The sequence below is a fragment of the Gasterosteus aculeatus genome, chromosome 12 (assembly GCF_964276395.1).
Source record: "Gasterosteus aculeatus chromosome 12, fGasAcu3.hap1.1, whole genome shotgun sequence".
In the NCBI taxonomy this organism is placed as follows: Eukaryota; Metazoa; Chordata; class Actinopteri; order Perciformes; family Gasterosteidae; genus Gasterosteus; species Gasterosteus aculeatus.
This window is the reverse complement of record NC_135700.1, coordinates 7707937-7723902: the sequence shown is the minus strand read 5'-3', so window position 1 is coordinate 7723902 and position 15966 is coordinate 7707937. Positions and strand designations below refer to the sequence as shown.

The window sequence follows — 15966 nt, the reverse complement described above, 5'->3', positions numbered from 1 at the left end:
GTTATATTACATCATTGAATATATAGAAACAACATTTTTGAAGGTGAGATTTTGCAGCTTTAAAGCGTTATGTCGTTGGATCCTCCACCACTTGGCACTGATTCACAAGTGGAAAGTATGTGGAGGCTTTTTCCACACGGCAGATTGGTGACTCAGTTGCTCATTTTAAACACCAGTTTAGTGTTTTTGCAGTTTTCTCTCTCTCTCCGTTTCCCCAAAATCATCTGTTTCATTTTTCAGGCCCCAGTTACGCCTCGTTCCCCAAGCGATAGGAATCCTGACACGGCCTCACTGACAGTAGCTGCTCTCCAGACCGCAGAGCGCAACCAACGCCACGAGACCACGGCTTGTAATTTCCCGCTTTTTGCACATTTCAGCTCTTGGCAAAGGATTGTTTCCAACTTCCCACAAATGAACCCGACTGCCCTTTGGTGGGTGCAGAACAAAGACCAAGCAAATATCACACATGTTGTATAATAACAGTGAAGCCACAGAATGTTGTTTTCACTCATAAGACCTAAAACATGTTAAAACATGTTGCTGGTTAATTAAAGGGAATGAGCATATGTATTTCTACATATCTGGAATTGTGCGTGAATATGTGAATTATACTCTTCACCATGTTGCTGTCTTTAATACATACACACACTTACACACAGAAGTGCACGCATTAATTTAGGTGGCTGATGGTTTCAGTTTTAACACTGTATATTCGCTTGATGATCGGGGAACATTTACTACGTTGAGTTTTTCAAAACACAATTGTCTTCAAAGCATAAACATAAGGCGTACACTTGCAACGAAATCAGTTGTTGATTTCAGAACAGTAGCTTTACAACAGTGCATTGCACTTTCCAACTGAACACTATGGTTTTGCTTGGAAAAGTAATACAAACAAGCTGTATCGGATTGAGCTTCCTCGGATAAGAAGAAGCGAGTCTTGTTTTTCTCTCCATTGCGCTGCACTCAGCCAGATGACAAATGAAGAGAGGAAACACTGATGGATGTGGAGCAGGGTTCAATGTGTATGTAGGAGGTAAATATGATTGAGGTGAGACCGGCTCAGGTGTTTCATAATACTGTTTAGAGTAGCACAGCACCTTAAAGGCGTTAAGGTGGTATCCGATATTGTTTATTTTTAATAGGGGAAATGAATGAAAAGCTGTCAGTGACTAACAGCGGTGAACAAGGAAAATGATGTTATTTGCCAAACTGTGACCTCCTACAGTCTGGAGTTCCTCTCTTCCTCACCCATCAGCAAGCTGCTGTGTTGTATCTGGGATGCAGAAAGGAAAACACGTACAAAGCGTTCTGCACAACCAAAAGTCACCATACAGCCTGATATTACCTGATATTATCATTGCGTTTTTTTTTAATTGGGAGAACTAAAAAAGTGATAGATCACGTGTCTTTCTTTGCAATTTTATGGCGATTCTATAGCGGCCGCAGTGCATTTAATTGATGTTTTGACCACCAACGACCTCCTCACGCAGTTTCATAAACTCTCGTTCTTTCTTTTCCCGTGACGCTCCCTCTTGGAAAGTGGAGTGTCGAGTGTCACACTCGCTCCCACTCGGACGAGTCATCCCGGGCTGCGGTCGCAGCGCCTCCCCCTCGCGTATAAAGGCAGCGCGCTCCCCTCTGCCCGGCCTGATGCTCCAGCTGCTCGGTGGCGGCGGGGATTCCAGAGCAAGGGACGGGAATTAGACCCACATCCAGGCAAAACTTTACCTCTCTTCTAAAACTTGCTCCGCTCACCTTGAAAGCCGAATCTTCCCCCAAAATGCCCGGCGGCGCACTGATGGGGTTACTGGTGGCGCTGTGCGTAAGCAGCGCGGTCCACGGCTTACCAAAGAAGAGCCGCAGACAAAGCGGCCAGCATCAGGTGTTCCCTCAGCTCGACGACGCGGACGACGTGTCTCCAGGTCGGTACGACAACTTGTGAGAAGACAAAGGCTGTGCTGTTATGCTTTAGAGAGCAATGTAAAGTGCAATGACTTAACGGGAATTTACGCCAGATGAGATGTAACCGGCATTCATGTGATGCATTCTGCGTGTGTGACGTGTGATTTCCAGCTGGCTGTGAGGAAAACGGTCGCTCGTACAGGCCGAACGAGCAGTGGGAGAAACCCTACCTTAGCACCACCCTGCAGTGCACCTGCAACGGAGCAGCAGGCATCAGATGTAAAAGTCGACCCGATGGTCAGTGATCCCTGACCGACCGGTCAGAAATGTCTCAGCAGACCATCTCACTTCCGACACACACAAATGCAGCATCAATTGTTTCAGAAATGTGGTGTCAATACCAACTGCTGAATAATAAAAACAAAAGTAAATCATAATTGAATTAAGATCATGACTGATGTTACTTGGGGACTTGTCATTGCAGCGTCTTTACGCAGCAATACAAACGTCCACTGCGATATCAAAGTGTTTACCGTGGATGTTTTGTGTGTTGTTCTCTCAGTGGAGGAGTCCTGTTATGATAGGCACAATGACCGCACATACCGGATCGGTGAAACCTACGAGAGGTCAAAGGACGGGATGATGTGGGACTGCACCTGTATTGGTTCCGGTCGCAGCAAGATCAGCTGCACCATTGCAAGTGAGTTGGGAGAAAATTCAGCTGTTGTTGGGCTGTTCAAGTTGGACATTTTATAAAACTGTATGCTAGTCATTAAATACACAATCTGAATGATGGAGTTGAATTGATTTGTCATAATGCACATTTATAACATCTTTTCAAACCAATGCAACTATCCTTTTATCCTATTTTATTTTAAATACACTTTTCCCTTCACAGATCGTTGCCATGAAGGCGTGAGGTCTTATAAAATCGGGGACACTTGGCAGAGGCCTCATGAGACGGCTGACTACATGCTGGAGTGTGTGTGTCTTGGAAATGGCAAAGGAGAGTGGACCTGCAAGCCAGTGTGTGAGTGCCTCGTTTGAACGTGTGGGGAATCTCCCGACGCCGTGATTTAATGTCGGATATCGCACCGCATCTCGTGACGCGCTGGAGAGGCCATTAATCCCCCTGTGTTACCTTTGCAGCTGAGCGTTGCTACGACAGCAACGCTGCATCATCGTACGTTGTGGGGGAGACCTGGGAGAAACCGTACCAAGGCTGGATGATGCTGGACTGCACCTGTCTGGGGGAGGGAAATGGACGCATCACTTGCACCTCCAGGAGTAAGAGAAGTATAAACGCACAAACACACCCTTCCGCCTTCCCCAGTAGCGGCTGCTGACCACCGTTTGTTCTCCAACCAGACCGCTGCAACGACCAGGACACCAGGAGGTCCCACCGCATCGGGGACACATGGACAAAGACGGGCAAGAGTGGACACGTTGAGCAGTGTCAGTGCTTAGGGAATGGCCGTGGAGAGTGGAAGTGCGAGAGACACAACACAGGCCGAAGTGAGATTTTTTTAAATAGCGCTCGCTCAAGTTCAATTGTACCAAAAAAGCAAAAACACCTCTGACACTCAAACTTCTTTCAATCTGTTTTGGTGGCATGCAGCCACCAGTGCGATCGTGTTGGGCCCCACCCATTCCCAGATGGAGCAGCTGCCGGAGCCCCTCATCGAGGGGACGTGCCGTACAGACTCTGGATCCACCTACTACGATGGACAGCGCTGGTTCAGAAGCCAGGGCAACACGCAGATGCTCTGCACCTGCCTCGGCAACGGAGTCAGCTGCCAGGAGTGGGGTGAGTGAAAGCGAGGAAGAGGAAGACGATAGGCTCTGTTGGGTGTTCCTGATTGGGCTTCATCGACATCAAATCCCTTCGAGAGCCCGCCGGATGATGTCATTATCAGATGCTTTGTGTGGACTGACGTTAAGTGGTTCTTGTTCTTCCTTCTTCCGGTCTGTGCAGAGCCCAGGACGCTTACGTATGGGGGCAACTCAAACGGACAGCCGTGTGCTTTCCCGTTCGTCTATATGGGAAAGACCTACTACTCCTGCACCTCAGACGGACGCACAGATGGGCAGCTTTGGTGCGCTACATCTTCTGACTATGAGAGGGACCAGCAGTACTCTTTCTGTACTGAGAAGAACGGTGAGACAAAATTGGGGCTTTCGTTGGTGTGTAGATACGTCTGGCTGATGCTCTCCTTTTATTGCACCACATGTCTTCTCTCTCCACCTTTAAAAAGTCTGCACAACCTGCAATGTTATTGAAATAATACCAATTGATTTTCTTCAACCGTGCCGTGATTCTTCATTTGTGTTTTGACGTTAATTATTTAATGTTAATTTCTGAGTATTTCTACATTTTAAATCTAAAATTGAAATATTGGTGCCAATGTCGTCCATCACATTCCTCATTCCTCCATTTACAGCCATTGTGGCAACACGAGGTGGCAACTCCAACGGCGGCCTGTGCCACTTCCCCTTCCTCTACAGTGGCCGCAACTACACCGACTGCACTTCTGACGGGCGGCGGGACAGCATGAGGTGGTGTGGCACCACCCATGACTACGACACAGAGCAGCGCTTTGGCTTTTGCCCCATGGCCGGTGAGTGCCTGTGTGTGTGTTGTTGTTCCTCCTCATGCAGCCACCTTGATACTTGTCAGTTAAATGTGTAATAACTTGAATTAAGTAGCATTAAAGAGTAATTAGCTTTTTTGCAGAATATCCTGCATGCACACTGTTTTATTCCCTTCTCTCTTCCTGCAGCCCACGAGGAGTCATGCACCACCAACGATGGAGTGATGCACCGCGTAGGCGATAAGTGGGACAAACGCCATGACGTCATGGGTCACATGATGGAGTGCACTTGCCTCGGCAACGGCCGCGGGGAGTGGAGCTGTGTCGCTCACTCACAGCTGCGAGGTCAGAGCGCTGACTCCATTTGGACGTGGTTTGTCTTGACGCCTTAAGGTAGGCTAACTTCTCTCCCCTTTCCCCCATGTGCAGATCAGTGTATTGTTGATGGCTCGTCCTATGAAGTAAACCAGGAATTCAATAAGCGCCACGACGAGGGCTACATGATGAACTGCACCTGCCACGGACAGGGACGCGGACGCTGGAAGTGTGACGCAATCGGTGCGTCCGCGGCCCATTATCTCGCCTGCCGAATCTGGAAAATACAACCCTGTCTTTTTCCCATCTAATATCTGTTGTTTCCCGCTGTTTTCTTTACAAATAGATCAGTGTCAGGAACCACAAACCAGGGCTTTCTATCAGATTGGAGAGACATGGGATAAAGTCCTCCATGGCATTAAATACCGCTGTTCCTGCTACGGCAACGGAAACGGAGAGATGAGATGTGAACCTCAGCAGACCTACCCAGGTAAGGAAGGCCTTCCAAACGCCAGCAGTTCAACGCTGCTTTCCACTTCAGTTGTTGCACAGCTCTTTTACGGCTGAGTCCACATGGTCCATATTTAAAATGCTGGTTTAACAGTTCTAATGATTCACACAGCAACAAACAGACGTTAATTATTAAAAAAATAACCAATTTGGGTCAAAGATCAGACTCCTTACCCTCCAATACACAACTCACAGATGTGATACACATATGTTTACATTCAGCAGAACTTTCACCTTCTTTCCCAGATGCCCATTACCAATAAACATAGCATAAGTACACAAACAATCATAGATTGAACTATTAGACAGATATTCTTCATAAAAAGTGCCTTAAGAAGTTTTTATTAAAGACTTTCAGAATCAAAGTAATTCGGTGCCAGCTGGATCCAAGTTAGCCCAAATGGGTTTTTTGAGTTTGTGGATAATTGATTTAATATAATTGTGATAACTTTGGCTGCTATGAAGCTCAACCTTCAAACCCTGCAAACTACAGGATAACATGTTATCAGATGGGATTATTCATTTCTATTATTTAAGCATCATTCAATTGAGGATGTGTTAATTCCTCCAGTAGTCTTGTCTTGCAGTATTTCCACATAGTCGCAGCTGTTGAAGCTTAATTTGAGTTTGGTTTACTTTTTCAACCCTCCCTTCTCTCACCTTCTCTCTTTCATCACTATGGACTTTAAGTCTGTCAAATTGAATTGCATGCCAATCACCCCTGTCTTCTTCCTTTCTTTGTAGTTGTAAACCTGTTGTTGTTCAGCTGGTGGGAAAGAGATGCTGGGCACAGATGGGGCGAGGGGGCGGGGGGGGGGTTCTTTATACACACTTCCTGCCTCCAATGTCTCCCTCTTGTTGGGTAAAAGTTGCCTAATGTGGTACTTTGTACTGCAGCCCAATGTGTGTCCTAGATCAAACGTTACCGTTGCATCACTTATCGCCCCATGATTATTGTGTGTGCAGAGAAGGAGTTGAAAAGCTATATGCAAGCTAGGTAAACTGTGATGAATCTAGTGCCCCGGTGTTATGTTGGACGCTAAGATGTCAGTGGGTGTTTGAGCTGGTTTGGCACCGTCTGGTGGTTTAATCCTGACCCAAAGCGATCAAACGATCTGACAGACCCTCACCAAAACGTAGCCAGCTTCCACCCAGACTCCCTCAGCTTACATTACATGTCTTCGATAACGTGTGATAATGTGTCTTTTCTCAGAAGCTTTGTCCTCTGTGTCTCACTCTCTCACTCTCTCTCTCTCTCTCCTCCCTCAACCTGCTGCTCAGACGGCCACAGACCCGTCCAGGTGATCATCACAGAAGCAGGAAAACAGCCAGACTCCCACCCCATTCAGTGGAACCCCCCCTCATCTGTTGAAATCACCCAGTACATCCTCAAATGGAGAATTGTAAGTCACCCTTTTGGTTCAGGTTCCGAAAAACGTTTTCTTTTTAAATTTGCTGACTGGCATCAGTGAAAGTGCACAAACAGTGAAGTGCTTTTGGTAATGTTGACTGAAGTTTGAACACGGACAAACATGGTGATTAGAGGGTACGTGAACTCCCCTTTCAGTCTACATACACAAACACACACTCCAAGGAAAACGTTGGCCTCTCTGGGATTTTTGTTCTAACACATCTATTTATAGTTGTATTTTAAATGTTTAAAAGACTTAATTGTATCAAACAGATTTCCTCTGAAAGGGCGTTGTGAGTCATGCAAAGCCCTAATTTGTTTTTACATTTGTAAAGTAAATTTAGCTTTTCAACTTTTGCTGAACACTCATAGTATTCTTGTCCATGTTTGAGTCCACCCTTGAGCTTTGAAGCAGCAGCTGAGACAAAGCTATCGGTCACATGATCTTCATCAGCAAAAAAAACTTCAATCAACTTCTTATCTTCTCACCCTTTCTGGTAGAAAAATACCCGCGCACCCTGGAAGGAGGTCAACGTTCCCAGCCACCTCAACTCCTACACCATCAGCGGGCTGCGTCCAGGCATCACCTACGAGGGTCAGCTGATCAGCATCCTCCGCTACGGACGCCGTGAGGTCACGCGTTTCGATTTCACCACCAACCATGGTTCCTGTGAGTGAACCTGAGTGAATGCAATCTTTCGATGACACAAATTCAAAGGTTTTTTTTTCACGGCAACGTGTTGTGCTTTTATCTCACAAGTGGAAACATCGGAGGGAGAGACAACCTCGCCTGTTGCGGTGACGGACACTTCTGAGTCTGTGACAGAAATCACCTCAAACAGCTTCGTTGTGTCCTGGACGTCGGCCTCTTCTACCGTCTCTGGCTTCAGGGTGGAGTACGAGCTCAGTGAGGACGGTGCCAAGCCGAAGGTCCTGGGTGAGATCCTATGAGCATCACTCAAACTGCCAAACACCCCATAATGTCACACTGAAATAACTAAATGGGGCCATTTATTGGGTAGTTTTTTTGTTTATTTGCAATATTGGTAAAATCCCCCAATTGGGTGTATTTAATTATGAATCGAGGTATTGATGAATGTCGTCATTTAAATATCTGGTGAGTCGATGTACTCGCAAAATAATATCGCCTTTGAGCAGAACTGCTCATTGGACATAATGATGCTTATTAACTTAACTTTTTTTCCCCTTCTCCAGATGTTCCTCGCACAGCCACCACTGTCACCATCGCTGACCTCCTGCCAGGACGCAGATACAACGTCAACGTCTACGAGCTCCCAGATCAAGGAGAACCAAACCTCATTTTGACAACCTCCCAGACTACAGGTAGGAAGAAAGAAAAAAAATAAGACAAGATAGCAACTACATTTCCAAACAAAATGCAAACGTGGCCTCTCCCTTCTCTAGCTCCTGACGCACCTGCTCAGCACGCTATCGATGACGTGGGAGAGTCCTCTATCAGAATCAGGTGGTCCAGGCCTCAGGCTCCTATTACTGGTAGGAAACGTGTTTGTGCATAATGCAGTTGGTTTGGTGTGGAGCTCTGTTTGTAACGGTTCTGGTTGCGTCTGCCAGGTTACCGGGTGGTGTACACGCCGTCAGTGGAAGGCAGCAGCACTGAGCTTAACCTGCCAGACTCAGAAACATCAGTGACGCTTGTTGACCTTCTCCCCGGTCATCTTTACAACATCAGTATCTACGCTGTGGAGGAGGAGCAGGAGAGTGAGCCTGTTTTTGTACAGGTCAACACCGCCGGATCCCCTGTGCCAGGTGCATATTTCTACATATTAAAACACTCACTGTATTTCAATCTATTCTGTAGAAGGTAAAGAATTCTTCATTATCATTCTTTGTCTTTTGAAATCAGAGCAGATTAAGTTTATGCTGTCAGCTAAAATTCCTTATAAGGCCAGGAAGCTTTAAGGGCTTTGCAGTGTTTGGGAAAGACTGAGCTTGTCAAAACACTGCTTTGTCAAAATATACTCTTACGGTTGTAACCATGCCATGGTAATATCTTCTTATCTTCTCCTCAGTGTTCCACTGCTTTTGTAATGTTAGTCTGAACTGTCTTCAATTTATGGCGGGCTCAGGAACAGCCACCTGTTATATAAAGCAACCATGCACACCCACACACACACACACATATATCAGTTGATCTTAAAATGTACTTCCAGGACTCTCCTTGTGCCTGGCACGGCTAAAACATACTGTTTGATGAGGAAATATCTGACTCTGAATTACAATTTGTTTTCCAGACGCCTTGTGTTTTCTCTCACATTTCTTGTTTTAACAGAGTTGGTATTGTTGAGATCTGTAAATTGTTGGACCCTTTTACTGCAATTTGACCAAGATCATTGCAAAATGAACCATAATGAAGGTTATAGATTATATTGCCGTTGGAGTTTTTTCTAAAGCTATGTTGACTTTCAGTGACTTTCTAGTTTTTCAACAAAACTAGGACTGACTCACAAAAACAAGTGCTATCTGTAAAATGTGATCTTAAGACAGACTCTCCTTCATTAATTAATCTACCACTTCCTGTCCCCAGAGGAGGTCCCGGCACCCACAGACCTGCAGTTCCTTGAGGTTACTGATATTAAGATGACCATAACCTGGACCGGTCCACCCACCGAGCTGACCGGCTACAAGGTGCACTTCACCCCCGTTGGTCCTGACGGCACTGAGACGAGGCTCCTGCAGCTGTCTCCCTCGCCCAACGCATACGCTGATATCACACACTTGCAGCCGGGCACACAGTACCGCTTCTACATCTACGCCATCAACGGTGGAGTGGAGAGCAAGCCGCTTGTGGGAGATAAGTCTACAAGTAAGAATTGCCCAACGAGACAAACGAGCCTGCCTAATGATTAAAACAATGAAAGGCATCCATCTAACACATGCTACCCATCTTCTACCCCCAGAACCTGATTCGCCCACCGATGTGCGTTTCACTGACATTGGCCCCGACAGCGCCATGGTCATCTGGGAGGCTCCCCGTGCCGTCGTCAGTGGCTACCGTCTCTTCCTGAGCCTCGAGGGCTCCAGCCCCATCGAGAAGAGAATACCTGGCAGGGTCACACAGTACCCCTTGAGGAATTTACGTCCAGACACGCAGTACACGGCCGTCCTGCACTCAGACCTCGACAATGAGCTCAGCGAAGGCGTCACCAGATATTTTACTACCTGTCAGTACTAAGATACACAAGGCGTCTGCAGAGAGGATTGTAAATTGTTGCAATGAAATTTATTTGACTTTTCTCCACTCTGTATACTCCTTCAAGCTCCCCAGATGGGAAATGCTCCTCCTATCAGCACCGAGGTCACTGACAGCTCTATCATCATCACCTGGATACCTGTTCGCAGGTTCAGCTACAAGGTAGATAACGAAATATTTGTCTTTGCTGTATATTTGAGGTGTATTTGCAGGTTACTAAGCTCTGCTTCCTTCTCCCAGCTGTCTGTGCTCCCCAGCCAAGAAGGCGAGTCTCCCAGAGAAGATACTTCTGACTCTGGACATATTCATATCCTTGGTCTGATTCCTGGAACTCAGTACACCTACAGCGTTCAGCCGATCTTCAACGGACGCAACCGTGGAAACCCCATCACACGCAACGTTGTCACTTGTGCGTATCCAATTTCATTTCGCTGCAAAACAAGTTTACCAGCTGACCACCAGGTTGATTTAATACCGCTGCACTGCTCTTGAGAGTTCAAGAAGTCACTGCATCTAATCAAGTTTCTCAAGCTTGTGTCATGATCTTCTTTCCTTTGCTTGCAGCCCTCTCTCCTCCCACTGACCTCAGAGTAGAGTCCAACCCTGTCACAGGAGTTCTCACTGTCCACTGGGCGGCTTCCAAAGCACCAGGTAAATATTGACTGTGCTCCCCACGCACTGGCAACTCATTGGATCTTGCCTAAAGTCTAAACCTTGGCCTTTGAAGCATATTTATTTCCACCAGAAGAACTGTGTCTTCTCGGAATTTCGTTTTGACTCATCAATTGCAAGAACCTCTTGACATTGAGTTTAACCTCCTCTATTTGTCATGTTCCCCCACCCTCTGCAGGCATCACGGGCTACAGGGTGACAAGCACGCCGACCGACGGCCAGCGAGGAAACACCCTGGAAGAGTTTGTCACAGCAGATCAAACCTCATGCATGCTAGAGAACCTAAACCTGGGGGCCGAGTACAACATCAGTGTCTTCACTACCAAGGACCATTTGCAAAGTGTGCCCGTGTCCACAACTATCACACCAGGTAAGAAGTCCAACTGGATCCCAGTCCAATATTTCACTCCTGTCATTAAAAGAATGTTCTCAGTATGGCCACGGTATATTTCTCTCCACCTTTGCCCTACATATACATATAAACCTGAGTTGGAATACATTCATGAAGCTTCATTAATGGATTTCTGGCCACTAGAGAGCAGAATAACACCAACCTACAACCTGACAGACAGGTCTCTGATCTTTTGTGGAAATAGGCCATGGAGCTGCCGATTTGGGGTCTATTCTCTGCGGGTTTGTTCCAACGAGCAACCCCTTTGTAAAAATACATGACCATAACCTATTACTAACATGATAATTGGTAACATGCATGGAGGACACGTTTATTAATTGGGAATGGAATACAATTATTCTGAGCATGCCCTGAATAGTATAAATAACTACTGCTTAATTTATAACATAAAGTGTGAATGTTCACTGACTTCGGTCACTTGGAATTGTTTCTATCTAGCATGGCTAATGTTCAACTCTGGATGTCTGACGGCTTAACTGGAAATTAACTTCCAATTGGGTCTATCTGTCTCTCTAATTTTGCTTGCACTTTTCCAACTGACCTAACCCTTTCAGACATCCCCACGCCACGTCACATTGACTTTGTCGACATTACTGACACCACCATTGGCCTGCGCTGGATCCCTCCGACCTATGCTACCATTACTGGTTACCGGATAACGGTAGTAACGTCGGGGGAGAGCTTGCCAATTTTTCAAGATATGGTGGAACCGTCTGCTGGTTATTACACGATTCGTGGTTTGGAGCCGGGTGTGGACTATGACATCGGTATCTCCTCTGTTACAAGGGAGGGGGAAAGCGAGCCGACCACTCACACAAAGCAAACACAAGCTGGTGATTTAACTCTTTCACTCCATCTGATTGGGTTTTGATCTGAGAGAATGAATGCAGGCACATCAACTGCCCTTTTATTAACAGACAGATGTACTACAGTATATTTGCAGTTGTTTTTCTATATGACATTGTAAATCTGTTTTTATTTACTTAACCTCTTAAGGGTGTCAGCTATAACTGCTGTTCATTCCTACAGCTATTCCAGCTCCCACCAACCTGCAGTTTAGAGGGGTGGGTCCGGACCACATTAGGGTGACATGGGCCGTTCCCCATGTAGCCACGCCAAGCGACATCTCTCGCTTTGTCATCCGTTACCACCCTGTTGCCACGGACGACGACATCAAAGAGGTTAATGTTGGCGGAGCCACCAACACCTTCGTGCTGGAGAGTAAGATTATCTGCTTAAAAGTGTCTGACAGAAAGTTAGATTTACAGCAAAAATTACTTGTTTTTATTTGCAATGCTCTATATCAAGCCCTGCTAACTAGCTCCCTCTTTCAAAATAGACCTGCTGTCCAACACTGAGTACCGTATAAGTGTTGTTTGTGTGTACGGGGAACGAGCAAGTGAGCCAGCCACAGGGACTCAGAGGACCAGTGAGTATAACAGATATTTCCATTTTCTACTCTCGCCAACCATTTCACGTTTGAGACATATCAAGTTTGACGACCAAAACGACACGCATCATTTGCCCATTATAATATATATCCATGGTGTTACCTCTCATCTATGGTTGCATGTGTATGCACGTTTTGTTTGAGGGCCCCCGGATCATGACACCAGTCCAAATCACCAATCCCTTGGATGTTGTAGTTGTCATTATCATTGCCTGTCATCTAAACTAAAGTATCTCTCCTACTACCTCGACCTGCAGCTCTGGACTCTCCGACTGGCTTGGACTTTTCCGAAATTCGCACCAACTCCTTCATCATTCACTGGCTGGCTCCGACCGCCGCTATCACCGGCTACCGCCTTAACTTCCAGAAGACGACCGGCGGGCGGTCAAAAGACGAGAGGCTGCCCCCAAGCAGGAACCACTTCACTCTGACCGGACTGACACCAGAGACAGAGTATCTGGTGTCAGTGTATGCTGTCAACAACAACCAGGAGAGTCAGCCTTTGACTGGCACACAGGCCACCAGTGAGTTTCCATACTGGTTTCCACTACAACCTCTTCTTGTCTTCTCTTAGTGACACTAATTATTAATTAATCTTGACCTTGATTATTGGTTTGAACTAGACGTTTAAATTGTGTTTTTATTCCTTTGTTCTTCTAATCCTCTCCAGTCTCTGATGCTCCAACTGACCTGGAAGTAACATCATCCACCCCGTCCAGCATCACCATTCGCTGGGACGCCCCCTCTGTCACAGTGAAGAACTACAGGATCACCTATGGAGGCACAAGTCTGTACACATTTCTTGAGTCGTAGCGGTAATAGCTTCCTCTTAACCTCAACAATATGGGGAACGTTACACTCGGCTCTTCTTCACTCTCCTCCTAGGCGGGGAGGCTCCCCAGGAGTTCACCATCCCAGGCAGTCAGACCGACGCCACAATCACCGGTCTTAATCCCGGTACCGACTACACCATCACGGTCTATGCTGTTACCGGAAGAGGGGACAGCCCTGCTTCCAACACCCCGGTCTACATCACACACAAGACTGGTACAGCAACGCGAAAAAACTTCTTCCTGGTTAGAAGAAATATTGAGGGGGGTTATAAACCAAATCTAAATCCCATTACACGTCCGTCCGTCTATTAGACACCGAGCCCCCCACTGGCATGAAACTGACTGGTGTGAGTGACAACGCCATCACTGTGCGCTGGTCTCCTGCTCAGGGACCAATCAGAGGCTACAGAGTCACATGTGTCCCCAAAGCCGGCCTGGGACCCTCCTACTCTGAAGTGGTGGCGCCTGGTAAGTCAAGCCAAGAAAAGTTGCCATATTTTATTTCACCAAGGTCATTTAATACATTTTTCGGACTTATGAGCTCATATTCTGCTTCTCTGTTACAGATCAGTCTGAGATAACATTCACAGGTCTGATGCCCACTGTTGAGTACGTTGTGAGTGTCTATGCCCTGGGCAACGATGGACAACCCTCCTCCCCCGTGGTGGAGAATGCTTTCACTGGTTAGTTTGACTCAGTTCAGAAACCTGTCCTCATAAACCGGATGGAGTACTGGGCAAACGTTCCCCAGCTGGATTACTTCTGGAGGCTTGAGTCTCCTCTCAAACGTCCATCTCGCTTTAAGCTGTTTTTAAATACCATGTTATACCAAGTGTATATTCTTTAAGACAACAGCTTAGAGCTGACAGGAAATCCCCCTTTTCTTCTCCCCACCCTGCAGCTATGGACCGTCCCAAGGACCTGACCTTCACTGACATCGACTCAAACTCCATGCGCATCACTTGGGACAGTCCCGACGGCACAGTGACATCATACCGCGTCATGTACTCCAGCTCAGAGGAGCGCGAGAGGGAGCTACTTCCAGCACCCAGAGGTGACCAGGACACGGTGGTCCTTAGGAACCTTCGCCCTGGGACAGAGTACACTGTCAAAGTCATCGCCCTCCATGGCAGCAGACCCAGCACACCTTTGGTGGGCACCCAGGCCACAGGTAGAGACACATAGACAAGGTTCAACACATTTACAATCAAATGATACGTCCCCTGACTCTGATTCTAAATGTGCATTTGCCGTCTCAGTGATCCCTGCTCCGACCAGCCTGTTGATCTCCGATGTGGGTCCTTCCACCTTCACCGTGTCATGGCGAGGCTCCCAATGCCCTCCTGTCAGGCTACCGCGTGGTCGTCAACCCTAAGAACATCAACGGCCCCACCAAAGAGATGAACGTCGCTCCGGACACCACGCGTGTTGTCGTACCAGGGCTCATGGTAGCGAGAATTCCTTTCTCAGTATTTACAGGGATTCATTGTCAGCCAGTGATTGAATATCAACTGTCTGTCTGAATGTTGCAGGTGGCTACTACATATCAGATACATGTCTATGCTCTGAAGAAATCCGTCACCAGCAGACCGCTGGAGGGAGAGGCAACCACGCTGGAGGGTAACTGGCACGCACACATTTGCAGTCATCAGCAGCTATTGTGCACTTCCCTGTTTGATGCCTGTTTATTTTCCTCTTCGATGCAGAGGTTAGTTCTCCTCGGCGTGTTCGCATCATCGATTTGAAGGAAACTTCTTTCACGCTGACCTGGCGCTCCAAGACGGACGACACTCACTGGTTACCTCATCGATGTCACGCCTGTCAGTGGCTCGGAACCAACCCTGAGCAGGACCATCCCAGGAGATGCAACCACCTACACCTTCACAGGTACAGTAGCACTACCTGCTGACGAGACCTTCAAAGACATTAGTATTGGAGATGTGATCACACCTTTTTTCTGCCTTTTGTTTCATAAGGTCTGCAGCCAGGGACAATGTACTCTGGGAACATGTACTCTCTGAAGGGCAACACCAAGAGTGAACCGTTTCCCATCCGCTTTACAACAGGTGGGTACATCAACCTCTGTCTGATCCACTTGCGCCAAACTTCCTTCCACACTTTAAAATGGAAACTTAAATCATATTTCTTCACGGCCATAATTGTTGATCTCTATGTAGTTGCTGGCGCTTTATTACTCTCCCTCGTTGCATACAGTAAATCCAGTGGAAATCCAGTGCAACGTTTATGTATGCAAAAAGGGCAGAGAGATGAAAGATAAGGTACAAAAGAATAAGGTACACAAGGATTTAGTTAATTCAGCCACAGTAGACATTTTTATGATTGTATCTGCAATATCAATTAAGATTATTTTTTTCAACTTTTTCACTCACTGCGTACGACAATGTTTTTAACAACTAATAACTAATAGCTTATTAAACCAAAATGCGCTGTAGTATTTGACATAAATCACAACTGTAACCCTTCAATGCACACAAAAAGCAACAGGCAATCAGATGACCTAATAAGAGTTTGTTTTTTCCATAGCTAAACCAGTGGTCCAGGCTCCCACCAACCTCCAGCTCTCATCTGTGACCCCCACCTCCATCTCCTTCACCTGGCAGCCACCTTCCACACA

At 46.7% G+C, this 15966-nt stretch overlaps 1 protein-coding gene and 1 pseudogene across 3 annotated transcripts in view; both read left to right on the top strand.

Moving 5' to 3' along the window:
* The first annotated feature begins 1638 nt into the window (after positions 1 to 1638).
* Positions 1639 to 15966, top strand: LOC120832631 (fibronectin). 2 transcript variants are annotated; one of them, XM_078084953.1, is made up of 38 exons: positions 1639 to 1925; positions 2077 to 2202; positions 2468 to 2605; positions 2804 to 2935; positions 3055 to 3192; positions 3274 to 3420; positions 3524 to 3712; positions 3881 to 4063; positions 4347 to 4523; positions 4686 to 4841; positions 4926 to 5054; positions 5158 to 5301; positions 6603 to 6724; positions 7234 to 7402; positions 7493 to 7669; positions 7948 to 8076; positions 8158 to 8247; positions 8326 to 8520; positions 9299 to 9577; positions 9672 to 9935; positions 10032 to 10126; positions 10205 to 10373; positions 10529 to 10615; positions 10815 to 11006; positions 11603 to 11881; positions 12078 to 12269; positions 12388 to 12477; positions 12756 to 13022; positions 13169 to 13285; positions 13384 to 13545; positions 13644 to 13799; positions 13898 to 14014; positions 14233 to 14502; positions 14591 to 14779; positions 14864 to 14951; positions 15038 to 15218; positions 15308 to 15397; positions 15876 to 15966. In XM_078084953.1, exons 1-34 carry the CDS (start codon positions 1784 to 1786, stop codon positions 14704 to 14706), a joined length of 5535 nt encoding a protein of 1844 aa, XP_077941079.1. In that variant the 5' UTR covers positions 1639 to 1783; the 3' UTR covers positions 14707 to 14779; positions 14864 to 14951; positions 15038 to 15218; positions 15308 to 15397; positions 15876 to 15966. The 2 variants fall into 2 exon arrangements, with proteins under 2 accessions (XP_077941079.1, XP_077941080.1); XM_078084954.1 differs by lacking the exon at positions 11603 to 11881.
* The window catches only part of LOC144385345 (fibronectin-like), a 3811-nt pseudogene continuing 2576 nt past the window's right edge, over positions 14732 to 15966 (top strand). Inside the window, exons 1-5 of the transcript XR_013451591.1 lie at positions 14732 to 14779; positions 14864 to 14951; positions 15038 to 15151; positions 15308 to 15397; positions 15546 to 15610. The product of XR_013451591.1 is annotated as a fibronectin-like (transcript). The remainder of the gene's footprint in view (positions 14780 to 14863; positions 14952 to 15037; positions 15152 to 15307; positions 15398 to 15545; positions 15611 to 15966) is intronic.

Coding starts and splice junctions, on each gene's coding strand:
- LOC120832631 (XM_078084953.1), top strand. CDS start 1,784: ATGCCCGGCGGCGCACTGATGGGGTTACTGGTGGCGCTGTGCGTAAGC. Junction 1,926..2,076: donor CGCGGACGACGTGTCTCCAG/GTCGGTACGACA, acceptor TGTGATTTCCAG/CTGGCTGTGAGGAAAACGGT. Junction 8,077..8,157: donor GACAACCTCCCAGACTACAG/GTAGGAAGAAAG, acceptor TCCCTTCTCTAG/CTCCTGACGCACCTGCTCAG.